The following is a 13,703-nucleotide window of genomic DNA, read 5'->3' as shown; positions in this document are numbered from 1 at the left end:
GTCCAGGGGGGCGTGGGCTCTCAAGCAAAAAGGACTGTGGCTTTAAGGGGGCGGGATTCGGCCGCTGTGGCGGAGGCTGATTGGCTGAGAGGCATCCCCGGAAGTGATGCTGAAAGAAACGCACTTGTGCATTTCCAATTCACATGGCGGCGGTTCTGAAGAGAGTGCTGCGGCCGGGGACGTTCCCGGCGGCCTTAGGCCACCCCGTGGGACGGCGCGAGGCATGCCTGAGTACTGATGCCGGGGCTGCCGTGCGAGTGCGGTTTGCCCCCAGTCCCACAGGTAAACTGGCGGACGTGACGCTGCTTGCTCCAGTCCCCAACCCCGCCCCCCGAATGTTCTCGAACGAATTTCGTCAGGTAGAGTGGACTGGCTGGCAACGCGACCTCTGTTGTACAGGCACCGAACCTGAGGCCCGTGAACGGAGCTCATTTGCACTACCTAAATTTTTGTGTGTGCATGTAGCTGTACACCATTTTTTTTTCGGTCTTTATTTTTTTTCCTTCAATGTATTCAGTAAATGTGTGTTGAGCACAAACGGTGTGCCAAGCACCGTTCTAGGCACTGGAATACAGTGGTTATCGAGAAAGTTAGGACTCTTTTTTTCAAGAAGCCTGCATTGTAGTGGTCCCGACAAACACGTACGAAAGTAAAGGTAATTGTGGAGAGTCACGTATACTACTCGGGAAATGAAGCAGGGTAGGGATTAGGAAGGATGCACAGGAAGGCCTTGCTGAGGAGGTGACATTAGAGCTGAGGACTTAATGACAAGAAGGAAATAGCTATGTGAAACTTTTAGGAGGAACCTTCTGGGTAGAGGAAATAGCAGGTGCAAAGAACCTGTGGTGTGTGTCTGGTATGTAGCAAGCTAGGAGGAGTGTGGGAAAGCAGAGGCCAGAGAGTAAGGCCGAGACAGGGCCTCCATACCAGTTCCCAAGATTATCTTCTCCCCGAGACTGTTTTCTGCTCTCTCTTCACGGTGCATGCCCCTCTCAGTCTGAACCCAAGCCAAAACCAAACCTATCACCTTGGAGTCGATTCCGATTCGTAGCGACCCTGTAGGACAGTAGAACTGCCCCATAGGGCTTCCAAGGAGCAGCTGGTGGATTTGAACTGCCAGCCTCTTGGTTAGTAGCCATAGCTCTTAACCACTGCACCACCAGGGCTCCATTCTGAACCCAGAGCCCCAGTATAAGGCTACTTTCTTGGCCAGATCTCACCTGCACAGGGAGATAGAATCTCGGCAGACAGTGTAGTGTAGAGCAATGTTTCTCAGACTACCCGTGTTGGACTGGTTTATAATTTCTAATTGATTGTGGATTCATGAATTACTAGAAAACTGTAAAACATAGAAGCCTTTTTTTTTTTTAAATTTGATTCAGCAGACAAAATTTCTATATCAAATTGTTGTAAACGTTTATAAACACTCAGTTTCTTTACTTGTTCACAACTGGCAATTGTTGTAGACCAGCAATGCTTTGTGCACCATGTTTTGTGTAGCGTATGTGTAGGGAATAGGTGCCAAGGCCTGAGGGTGTCTGGGTTTAAATTTCTAGCTTTGCCAATTCCTAGTCACGTAATTTGGGCACATTACTTAATCTCTCTGAGCCTCAGTTTTACCGTCTGTTAAACAGGGCTGATAATAGTACCTGTCTATGGGGTTGAGTTAATGCAGTTTAGGCACTTACTAGAATCTGACACACATAGAAACCACTTAATAAACAGTAGATGAATTGTTATGATTATCATTCTCATTTCCTTGCTGATTTGCAGGGAAAGCTCATGAGGGAAAGGCTACTGACTGCAGACAGATTAAAGAATCATCATCGAGCAACACAGATGAATTTAATAGTGAAAATTAATTGAGGTTGTATTTGAATCAGCATTTAGGCCTTACGACAACCACTTAAGGAAGGTTTCTGGGTTTTGTTTATAACTCCTCTTTAACAGATGAGGAAATTGAGGGTCATAAAAGTTAAGTATCGTGCCATACGGGTGTTGTTCATTGCTGTCAAGTCAGCTCCCACTCATGGTGACTACAATATGACAAAACATTGTCATGGTCATTGGTACGTTTGAGTCCGTGGTGGTGGTAGTTGTGTCAGCCCCTGAGGATTTACTTCATTTTCATTGGCCCTCTCCCCAGTGTGATGCCCTTTTACAGCAAGTTGTAATCCACACAGGGTTTTCATTGGCTAATTTTTGAACTGGCCGGCATCGCGACCTCTGTTGTACAGGGACTGAAACTGAGGCACATGAACGGAGCTCATTCGTATTACCTAAATTTTTGTGTATGCACGTAGCTGTGCACCATTTTTTTTTCGGTCTTTATTTTTCCCAGTGTATTCAATAAATGTGTGTTGAGCACACACGGTGTGCCAAGCAGATTGCCAAGCCTTTCTTCCTAGTCTGCTTAGTCTGGAAGCTCTGCTGAAACCAGTCCACCACGGATGGCACTGCTGGTATTTGAAATACCAGTGGTATAACTTCAAGTGTCACAGCAACATTCAAGCCACCAGTGTACTACAAACTGACAGATGGGTGGTGGGCCCAAGGGATAGCAAGTAGTAAATGGTGGATGCAACATTCGATTGCAGGTCTATTTGATGTAAGAGGTCTTGATTTCAACCACTGGGCCTTCTGTCTCCTATCTTGGGGACTCCCGAGGCCCGGTGCCACTGAACATATGCATTTTGTAGTGTCCTTGAAATAACTACTGCCAAGGTTATACACATAGTCTATGAGCCCAGAGGAGCTTTTTTCTCCTCCGTGCTGCCTCCTATGCATGGAAGTGCAGATGAGCTCACTGTGGAGCCTTAGAGCCGTGGACGAGGCCAGAGAAGGGGGGACGAGGGAAATGGCAGCCCTAGAATATTGCTGTTGTCAGTCATCTCTACAGGGATGAGGAAAAAGTCAGATTGTCGAGTTTAAACTTGGATGAAAAGAATATTGTGGAATCAATTACTACTTTATGGTTTGGGTTTAAAAGCCAGATTTAATTAATGAAACTCTCAAATAGGCAAAATTACCTCGAAAAAGCTGTCCATTTGCCTTGTAAATGCAGATGCGTGGATTTGTACATAAAAGGTTATACAGAAGAGTGAACCAGAACTCAGATTCTTAAAAAGTCCACACAGACTGGATCGGTTGAAACCAGAGGAGCCCCCAAGACTATTGCCTTGAGATACTCCATAAACTTTGAACCAAAACTACTCACCTTTTACCTCAATAATGGATTGGCTCATAAAATAAAGACTATTATCAGTGCAAATTGCACACCTTTAAAAAAAATCATCTGTATGAGACAAAATGGTCAACAGTTATTCAAAAGCAAAGATCAAAGGGTAAGGGGACAGGGAAGCCAGATCACTGGAAGGGAAACATCCAGCATGAAATTAATGAGAATGTTGACAGAGTATAAAAAATGTAACCAACGTCACTGAACAATTTGAGTAGTAGTTATTAAATGGGAACGTAATTTGGCGTGTAAACTTTTACCAAAAACACCATAAAATATTCTTTTTTTAAAAAAATTTGCAATGATACATAGTAGCATGTGTATATAAGCGTATAATGTAATCATGGATGGTGTGTAGAGTGTATACGTAAAATAGATTTTACAGTATTTTTTATTTGCAACTATTTCAGTGAGCACATCATTGAGTTCACATGTTAAATGTACTTGTGGTGTGGCTTCTGTAAACACTGATCTGTTCCTTCTGGTGGAACTTTGCCTTGAGGAGCTCACTGGTTTCAGTGCCCTGTTTATGTCAGAATAGAGTGACTGGTGCAGCTTTGGAGAGTTGGAGCCTTTTTACAAAATGACATGCTTCAACATTTAGGTGGTCTTTTGCTTCCAGGCGTAGGGACTAAAACGAGTCGACCACCCTGGTTCACTTCTGTGGTGATCTGACTGGATGCTGGCCAGAGAGATGGGACAGGTACAGCCGTTCCTTGGGCTTTAGGATTCGTTGGAGTCTTCTGTTGTAAGCAGAGCCTGCTTGCCCTTAGTTGAGGCCTGCCAGCTCATGTGCTCTGTCTTTTCTGTTCTCTTCTTCCACCAGGTTTCTTGCACCTGGGTGGCCTCCGCACTGCCTTGTACAACTACATCTTTGCCAGGAAACACCGAGGAAGCTTCATCCTGAGGCTAGAGGACACGGATCAAATGCGCCTTGTGCCTGGGGCAGCGGAGAATATTGAGGACATGCTGGAGTGGGCAGGTGAGGCTGCTGGGGAGGACCATTCCTTCTCCAAGGAAGTAACAGGGGTAAGGGAAGGGGCTTGTGTGTCTTCTTCTGGGGCTCAGGTTGGAAAATGAGAGCTTCCTGGAAATACGGATATGTACATACACCTGCTTTTTCAGATGCCACCTGAAGAGATGCTAAGCTCCCTGAAGAAAAGTTCCAAGGCTGTCCTTAAACGGTGTTACCAGTCCAGTCTCCACAGGGGCCTGGCAGGGGACGGGGCAGGTATGCAGTGGAACTGGGGTGAGGCCTGTGGTGAGCAGTAGAAAGTGTGTCTTCCCTAGAGGAGGCAGCACCTCTGAGCTCCAGCCCCTTGTTCCCACCAGGGAGGGCTGGCCCTGCTTGTCAAATCTTCTGATTTTCCCAGAGGAGCCAGAAATCCAGAGTTTTTTACGCATACTTCCCGTTGTTAAGTCTGGGCTAAGCATGCGTATGAGGCAGAAAAAAGCCCGTGTGCAGCTTGTGAACAGAGTCTTCTTGCAGAGAGTTTAACTGTGACCATAGCTAAGCTCAGAGGAGTGTGTTTGTGTTTCCCAGGTCAACAGCTGCCCACCTGTAGGGACAGGGATGATGAGAGAAGGTTATGATTCCCAAATTAAAATCCAGGGCCATTCTGAGATGTCTATTCTAATCTCAGGTAAATTATTCACTAGACCCTGGGTTCCTAAAGGGCAGAAACCGGTTCCGTTTCTCTTTTCTGTTACTCAGAAGTTGTAGCAGATATTCAGTTGAGGTTAATTAAATGAAGGAATTAATTTACCAGATCACTTACTGTGGCCCCAGTACTATCCTAAGTACTGGAGATACAGCATTGAGCAAAGACCATGTCCTCCGTAAGTTAGTTCGTTAATTAAACTGACCTGTTAGTTAAAAATTAATTTTAAATGTGATGTTAAGTAGTAATAAGTGCTATGGAGAAAAGGGTGAGAGGGTTAGGGAACTGTGGGTGGGATCCTCTTTTGAACTGGGGGGCCTTCTCTGAGGAGGTGACTCTGAAACAGACTTGAGTGAGGGACCAAGGTTTAAAGCCGAGGACAGAGTAAATGCAAAGGCCCTGGGGAAGGAAAGTGCTGGGCACATTTGGGGAGCAGCAAGGAGGCTGGGGGGCCCAAGCACAATGAGCAAAGCGACAGTAACGGGAGATGGCAGGATAGAGAGGCTGCTATGAGGCGAATCCCATGGTGCTGTGCGGGCCCAGGATTTCATGGAGCGCCTCCTACATGGCAGGCACTGTGCTAGGCAGGAGGGGTACAGCGACCACAAGACTGGCAAGTACTTCCCTCATGGAACTTCCTGTCCAGCAAGATTGTGTGAATGAGGCCTGCTGGCCCTCAGTGGAGCTCCTCCTCCCCCATCTCGGTGAGGCACAGGACAGATATCCAGGCCTCCTAAAGGTGGCTGACCCTTGCAGCTCCTCACTTAGAGACTCGCTCTTTTCTGTTCTTGTTTTTTTTTTTTTTGAGCTGCAATTCCCGTAACATAAAATTCACCATTTTAAGGTAACAACTCAGGGTTTTTTTGTGTATTTACTGTCTTGTGCCACCATCACCACTATCTAATTCCAGAACATTTCCATCAGCCAAAACAGAAACCTCATTCCCTCCCCCCTACCCCACCTCACCCCCTGGGAACCATGAATCTACTGTCCGTATCTGTATATTTTCTTATTCTGGACATTTCATCTGAAATAGATTCACATAATATGTGGCCGTTTGTGTCTGCTTCTCTTTTAGCATAATACTTTAAGGTTCATCTGTGTTGTAGCATGTATACTTCGTTTTCTTTTATTGCTGAATAGTGTTGTTTTTTTTTTTTATTGTGCTTTAGGTAAATGTTTATAGAACAAACGAGTTTCTTATTAAGCAGTTAGGACACATATAGTTTTATGACATCCATTAACAACCCCACGGCACGTCAACACTCTCCCTTCTCAACCTTGGGTTCCCTATTTCCAGCTTTCCTGTCCCCTCCTGCCTTCTCGTCCTTGCCCCTGGGCTGGTGTGCCCCTTTAGTCTCATTTTGTTTTATGGGCCTGTCTAATCTTTGGATGAAGGGTGAACCTCAGGAATGAATTCATTACTGAGCTAGAAGGGTGTCCTGGGGCCATACTCTGGGGGTTGAATAGCATTATATGGTATTGACTGCATTTTGTTGATCCATTCATCACTTGATGTGCATTTGGTTGTTTCCACCTGCTGGCTCCTGTGACTAATGCTGCTACAAACATTTCTGTACAGATTTTTGTGTGAATGTATGTTTTCAATTCTTTTGGGGAAGTCACTTTTAATCCCTGCAACATTCCAAGAAATGTTGAACACGTTCAAGAGACTTGTTTAAGGTTAGGTCAGGAAGGGACCTCCATACTTACCTTACCCAACTCTCTTTTGTGATAAGTGAAGACACTGAGGCCCAGTGAGGTAGGGAGCTAAACAAGAGCACTTAGCACATGTTCTTACTTTACAAATAAGAACAGAGGCTTTGAAAGATCAGGCCACTTGTGCAAGGCCCACCTACTTCCATTTTGTGTTAGCATCAGGTACAGCAGAGTTAAGCACATCCTTATTTTCCTGATTCATTTGAAAACTATTTCAGGGCAGAAATTCCATCCTCCAGTTCTTCTGTGTCCCCGTACCCTCTATTGGGAACGTTTAGTCAATTCCATCCTGTGTGGCCTGAGGAAATTGCACCTTGGGTTTGGCATAGAGGTAGTTCCCAACTTACAATGTATAAGAGTTAAGATGAACAGCACTTATGACCGTCCTTTTTTTTTAATGATTTGTGTATTTTTTTATGTATGTATTAAAATTTATCTGTAAGTTTATATGTAATATTTCCAACCCCCAAAGACAAGGATTAGATTTATAAAGATACCGATAATAAAGGGCAATAATAATGAAAACTCAAAAAAAAATAAGAGGTATTCAACTTAAGTCAGGATTGACGTAGGGTAGAGTCGCCAGAATGGAAACCCATTGTAAGTCGGGGTGTATCTGCAGAATAATTCATTTTTAATCTGACAGCATATATTGAAGCTGTATTAGGTGAGCCACTAGGACAAGCACTTTGTACATGCTGATGCATTGAGCCTTCAGAATCACCCTGCATGGAAAGCTGTGAGCTCCACTTTCTGGAGAAGGAGACTGAGGTTTAGAAAGGCTAAGTAACACAAAGTGGCAGTGCTTTATAGGTAAGAACATTGTCTCTGGGCCAGCTAGTCAGAGTTTGAATCTGGTTCTACCCCTTAACCTTGGCCAAGTGATGGAACGAAGCACCTCTGTGCCTCCGTTTCATTTTACATAACAGGGATAATAACATTTCTTACCTGATAGGGCAGTTTTGAGGCTTACCCGAGATCATGAAACATGTAAAGAGCCTGGCAGGATGTCTGGCCCTTACACATCTTCAGCGCTTCAGGAGTTCTTGTCACAGCTATTAAGTGGCAGAGCCAGGAGTCCAGCCAGGGTCTGCGGGCTGTGCTCGTCCTCCTGAGTCCCGTGTTCCAGGCCATGGCAGGTTTCTCCCTCACCAGGAAAAGTTTGGATGGAGAGGATGTATGGTTGAGAGCATGGACAGTGGAGCCAAACCACCTTGGTTTGAATTCTTACTCCATCAAGCCACCGGACTTTGAGTAGTTATTTAACCTCTCTATGCTTCAATCTTTTGGTTTATAGAATGGAAATGTAATAGTACCAACGTCAAGGACTGTTGTAAAAATTAAAAGCTTTAATATATGTGTAAAACATGCAGAGCAATGCTGAACTATGAGTGCTGTGTGCGTCTTAGCTATTATTACCTGATGATTAGTCTGTTGGCCTGTGTTCTAGGCATTCCTCCTGATGAGAGTCCCCGCCAGGGAGGCCCTGCCGGGCCCTATCAGCAGTCTCAGCGACTTGAGCTGTATGCCCAGGCCACGGAAGCACTGGTGAATACCGGAGCTGCTTACCCCTGTTTTTGCTCCCCAGAGCGGCTGGAGCTCCTGAAGAGGGAGGCCTTGAGGAACCACCAGACACCCAGGTAAGAGCCCAGCCTGTCATGGGTGTTGATGCATTAAATAATTACCCCAAAACTGAGTAACTTAAACCACATTTATTATCTCACAGTTCTGTGGGCCAGGAGTCTGGACATGCCTCTCTGGGTCCCTTGGCTTAGGGTTTCTCTCCTGTGGTTATCTCAAGGCTCCACTGGAAAAGAATCTGTTTCCAACTTCTCTCATGAGGCTGTGGTTGGCTTCAAGACCTCGATGCTGCTCCCTGGAGACATCACTTCCATATGGCAGCTCACAGCATGGCAGCTGATTTTCCTCAGAGTGAGCCAGGGAGGGAGTCAGAGACAGCAAGCAAAGTGGAAGCTAGGGTCTTTGTGTAATACATTCTTAGAAGTGACATCTCATCACTTTTGTTGTATTTTGTTCATTAGCAATTCATCAGGTTCAGGCCAAGCTCCAGGGAAGGAGACCCCACAAAGGCTTGAATACCAGGGGGTGGGATCATGGGAGGCCATGTTGGAAGCTGTCCACCGTGATGAGTCTCAGGCAGAACATGTAAATTAATTTTAATTATCTATTATGTTGAGTAGGAGCCCTGGTGGCACAATGGTTAAAGCATTTCAGTTGCTAACTGAAAGGTTGATAGTTTGAACCCACCAGCCACTCCACAGAAGAAAGGTGTGGCGTTCAGCTTCCGTAAAGATTTATAGCTTTGGAAACCCTATGGAGCAGTTCTGCTCTGTCCTATAGGGTGGCTATGAGTCAGAATTGACACAATGGCATGGGTTTGGTTATGGTGTGATGTTGAGTAGGTAAGATCTTCTCAGGTTCACTATTTTAAAAGTTCTAGCAGGATATATATGGAAAGCCCTCCCTCCCACCCCTGACTCTGGCCACTCAACTTCCCTCTACAGAGATAACCAGTGTGGTAATTTTCTGTGTCTCCCAGAAACTTTCAGTGCAGACACTGATCGTTCATTTAAAAAATCATTGCAGTCAAGTCAACTCCAACTCATAGTGACCCTATAGGACAGAGTAGAACTGCCCCATAGGGCTTCCAGGGAGCACCCGGTGGATTCGAACTACCAACCTTTTGGTTAGCAGCCACAGCTCTTAACCACTGCACCACCAGGGTTTCTGATCATTCATAGTGTATTCTTTTTTTCATCACTCAATATTGTGCACAGTACTGTGCAACTTACCATTCTCACTTACTGTCATGAGGATCATTCCATATCACTGAATAATTTTTTTCTTACGCTTGTGTGGCATCTCACAGTACCATAATTCGTTAAACCAGTTCCTTATCAATGAGCTTTTGTCACCTTTTTTATGAGAAGAGAGCTGTGATGGATATTGAGGTACATCACTTTGCCTGTGTACAGTGCGTTTGTTGGATACATTCCTAGGAGTGGAACAGCAGGGTCAATTTGAGGTTTTTATTTTTAAGGTTTTGTCAACTTACATATATTTTTTAAAGAGGTTATTGTGATGTTGGAGAAAACTTACTTGGCAAAGTAGGTTCTCGTTTTACAGCTTCTATACATGTTATTCAGTGACGTTGGTTAGTTTTCACAATGTGTCAGCATTCTCATTATTTCCATCTTGATTGTTCTGTTCCCATTACTCCAGCTTCTTTGTCCCCCGCTTACCTTCTCATCTTTGGTCGAGGGTAAGTGTTGACCATTAGGGCTCATTTGGATGATTGTTAAGAGGAGCACTGTACCCACGGGTGATATTTATTTTATGAGCCACTGTGTCTTTTGGCTGATAGGTGACCTTCAGGAGTGGTTTGAGTTACAAGTTTAAAGAGTATCTCCCGGTGATAGTCTTGGGGTTCCCTCTACTCTACCAGTCCAGTAAGTCTGGTCTTTTTTAGGAATTTGAGTTTCGTTTTACATTTTTTTCCAGTTATATCCAGGACCATCTATATGGTCCCTGGTCAGAATGGTGAGTAGCGGTAGCCAGGCACCATCTAGGTCTCCTGGTCTCAAGGTTCATGTAGACTGTTAGTCCTGTAGACTAGTTTCTTCTTCAAGTCTTTGGTTTCCTTCTTTCTGTTTTGGTCCAGATGCATAGAGACCAATAGTTGTATCTTAGATGGCCGCTTGCAACCTTTTAAGACCCCAGACACTACTCACCACACTAGGATGTAGAGTGTTATCTTTATGAGCTATGTTACGCCGGTTGACCAAGTTGCCTCTAAGACTGTGGTCCTAAGCCCTCAAACCCAGTAACCCAGTTCCACGAGGTATTTGGTTATATCTAGGAAATATCCAAGACTCTGTCCCCTTTGTGCTTTATTTTATAGATGAACATAATATAGAGCACACACAAACATGTATATATGTTTGCCTACAGAAATACGTATGCATGTGCACCAATATATTCATATGTGTTTGCCTGTTACATAATAAACATACATATCTACCTGTGTAACCGCTCACATATTTTTGGTTGTTATTACTGTTGCAAGATCGCATGTTGTGGCTTTTACCAAAATCGTCTATTATTCTTGTGTACTTCTTAGTGTTACCTTTTCCTTGGTCAAGTTGTGCTGACTTCACCCTTACTAGGTGTTGCCTTTTCCATCACCAAAACTAACAAGTGCCTACCGTCTAGAAAGTGATTCCTCCTCTTTCTCCCACCCATCCCCGGTAACCACCAAAGAATGTTGGTTTCTGTACATATACCTATTCTCGTTTTTTTACAATAGTGAGATCACTGCTTGTTCTTTTGTAATTGACTTATTTCACTCAGCATATTGTCCCCCAGATTCATCCACGTTATGGTATATCTTGAGAACTCATCAGCATTCTTTATGGCTACATAGTATTCCATTGTGCGTGTGTACCAGAGTTTGTCCATTCATCTGTTGTTGGGCAGTTAGTTTGTTTCCACCTTTTTGCTATTGTGAATAATGCTGCAGTGAACATAGGTGCGTATATATCTATTCATGTGAGCAGTTTTAGTGCTCTTGAGTCAGCAGTGGGTTTTTTAGGGTGTATACCTAGGAGTGGGTATTTCTATTTCTGTCTTTCTGAGGAAGTGCCATACCATTTTCCATAGCAGTGCAACCAATTCACAATCCCACCAGCGATGAAACAGGGTTTCAGTATCCCTGCAACCATGCCAGCATTTATTGTTTTCTGTTTTTTTGATCAGTGCCATTTTGGTAGGGGTGAAATGTTATCTCATTGTGGTTTTGATTTGCATCTGTCTGACGGCTAACGATCGTGAGCATCTTTTCATGTGTTTGTTGGCTGCTTGAATGTCCTGTCTGGTGAAGTATCTGTACATGTCCTTTGTCCACTTTTTAATTGGGTTTTTTGTCTTTTTGTTGTTGAGTTGTTGAAGTTTTCTGTATATTTTAGGGATTAGACCGTTATCAGATATCTCATTCCCAAAGATTTTTTCTCAATCCCTAGGTTCCCTTTTTACTCTTTTGATAAAGTCTTTTGATGAGCATAAGTATTTCATTTTTAGGAGGTCCCATTTATCTAACTTGTCTTCTGTTGCTCGTGCATCTCTAGTTGCGTTTGGTACTCTATTACTAAAAAAATAATTGGGTCGCATAGTTTTTTCCCCTGTATTATCTTCCAGGAACTCTGTAGTTTTAACTTTCATATTTAGGCCTTTGATCCATTTTGAGTTAGTTTTTGTGTGTGATGTTAGATGTGGATCTTCTTTCATTTTTCTGCGAATAAGTATCCAATTTTGCCATCACCATTTGTTGAAGAGACTGCTTCTTCCCCATTGAATTGACTGTGACACCTCATCAAAAATCAGCTGCCCACAGATGAATGGATTTATATCTGGGTTCTCAATTCTGTTCCATTGATGTATGTGCCTGTCATTGAACCAGTACCCGGCTGTTTTGATTACTGTGGCTTTATAGTATGTTTTGACATCAGGGAGTGTGAGGCTACCTTCTTTGTTCTTCTTCAATATTTTTTTGGCTCTGTGGGGTCTTTTTCCTTTCCATATAAAGTTGTTGATACATTTTTCCATTTCAGTAAAGAATGTTGTTGGAATTTGGATTAGGACTGCATTATGTCTATAGATGGCTTTGGGTAGTACTGATATTTTCACAGTGTTTCAATTTGTAGTTTTGGCAGATAGCGCCCAGTGACCCTTGACTAGTGAATACTCCTAATGGAGGAATCATGACATTCAAGTTTCACTTTCAGTGAACTATTTGGCAGGGACCAAGGTATTTATACAAGGCCATGACATTCACTGCAGCATTGCTTTTTTAGTATAAACAATCTGCTTATCCATTGATAGAGCTCTTTTAACTCATTGTCAAGCCCTGCCATGGAAGCCGTGCAGCCTTTTATTGATTGAACACTTAGCTGTGTGTCAGAGACCGAGCTTATAGACTTTATATGTATAGATCAGGATGCTTTGGGGAGCAAGTAATAGGATACCTTATTAAAGTGACAAACCAGAACATTTCATGCTTTACTGTGCAGACGAACCACTTGGGGATCCAGTTAGTGCAGATTATGGCTCAGTGGGCCTGGAGTAGGGCCTGAGATTCTGCATTTCTGGCAAGCACCCAGGTGAGGCTGATGCTAGGAGTCCACGGTCCACACTTTGAGTACCCAGGGCATAAATAACACAGTGATTTATATTCTCACACTATGAAAGCATGAAGGTAGAGCAGCCCAGGTTAAAACCACCAGATTAGAGACATCAGGGCTCAATTGTGGCCGCTCTCTGACTCCCTTAGCTTTCCCCTCTTAGTTGTGAGTAGCCATAGCAGTTCAAGCATTCTATCCCCACAAGAGGAAATAAGGTGGGGGAAAATGTGCACTTAATCACACTCTCTCTCTCTGTCTTAGTCATCTAGTGCTGCTATAACAGAAATAGCAGAAGTGGATGACTTTAACAAAGAGATATTTATTTTCTCACAGTCTAGTATGCTGTAAAGCCAAATTCAGAGTGTCAGCTCCAGGGGAAGGCTTTCTCTTTCTGTCGGCCCTGGAGGAAGGTCCTTGTCATCAATCTTCTCCTGGACTAGGAGCTTCTCCATGCAGGAACCCTAGATCCAAAGGACATGCTCTGCTCCCAGCACTGCTTTCTTGTGCTATGAGGTCCCCAACTCTCTGCTTGCTTCCCTTTGCTTTTATGTCCTATAAGATAAAAGGTGGTGCAGGCCACACCCCAGGGAAACTGCCTTTACATTGGATCAGGGATGTGACGTGGGCAAGGGTGTTATATCCCACCCTAATTCTCTTTAACCACAGGCAGCGATTATGATTTATAACACATAGGAAAATCACAAAATGGGGGACAACCACACAATACTGGGAATCATGGCCTAACCAAGATGACACATATTTTGGGGTCACAGTTCAATCCATGACCCTCTTGTTTTCAGAGAAAAAGAAAAAATCTTCTCAGACTCTCCCCCAAGCAAACTTTTCTTTGAGTCACATTGACTAGAATGGGGTTACCTGCTGTCTAGT

General features: G+C 43.8%; 1 protein-coding gene across 4 annotated transcripts in view; it reads left to right on the top strand.

The window, feature by feature from the left end:
- The first annotated feature begins 106 nt into the window (after positions 1 to 106).
- Positions 107 to 13,703, top strand: part of EARS2 (glutamyl-tRNA synthetase 2, mitochondrial) — a 34,645-nt gene continuing 21,048 nt past the window's right edge. The window contains exons 1-4 of one of the 4 annotated variants that reach the window (XM_049903065.1): positions 107 to 282; positions 4,065 to 4,267; positions 4,364 to 4,469; positions 8,069 to 8,258. In XM_049903065.1, the coding sequence (XP_049759022.1) occupies positions 144 to 282; positions 4,065 to 4,267; positions 4,364 to 4,469; positions 8,069 to 8,258 (638 nt within the window). In that variant the 5' untranslated portion in view covers positions 107 to 143. Of the gene's footprint in view, positions 283 to 311; positions 656 to 4,064; positions 4,268 to 4,363; positions 4,470 to 8,068; positions 8,259 to 13,703 lie in introns of those variants that run through there. The other 3 variants (XM_049903067.1, XM_049903068.1, XM_049903066.1) reach the window with 3 other exon arrangements.

Source organism: Elephas maximus, chromosome 12 (assembly GCF_024166365.1).
Source record: "Elephas maximus indicus isolate mEleMax1 chromosome 12, mEleMax1 primary haplotype, whole genome shotgun sequence".
Classification (NCBI taxonomy): domain Eukaryota; kingdom Metazoa; phylum Chordata; class Mammalia; order Proboscidea; family Elephantidae; genus Elephas; species Elephas maximus.
This window is presented reverse-complemented; position numbering and strand designations above follow the sequence as displayed.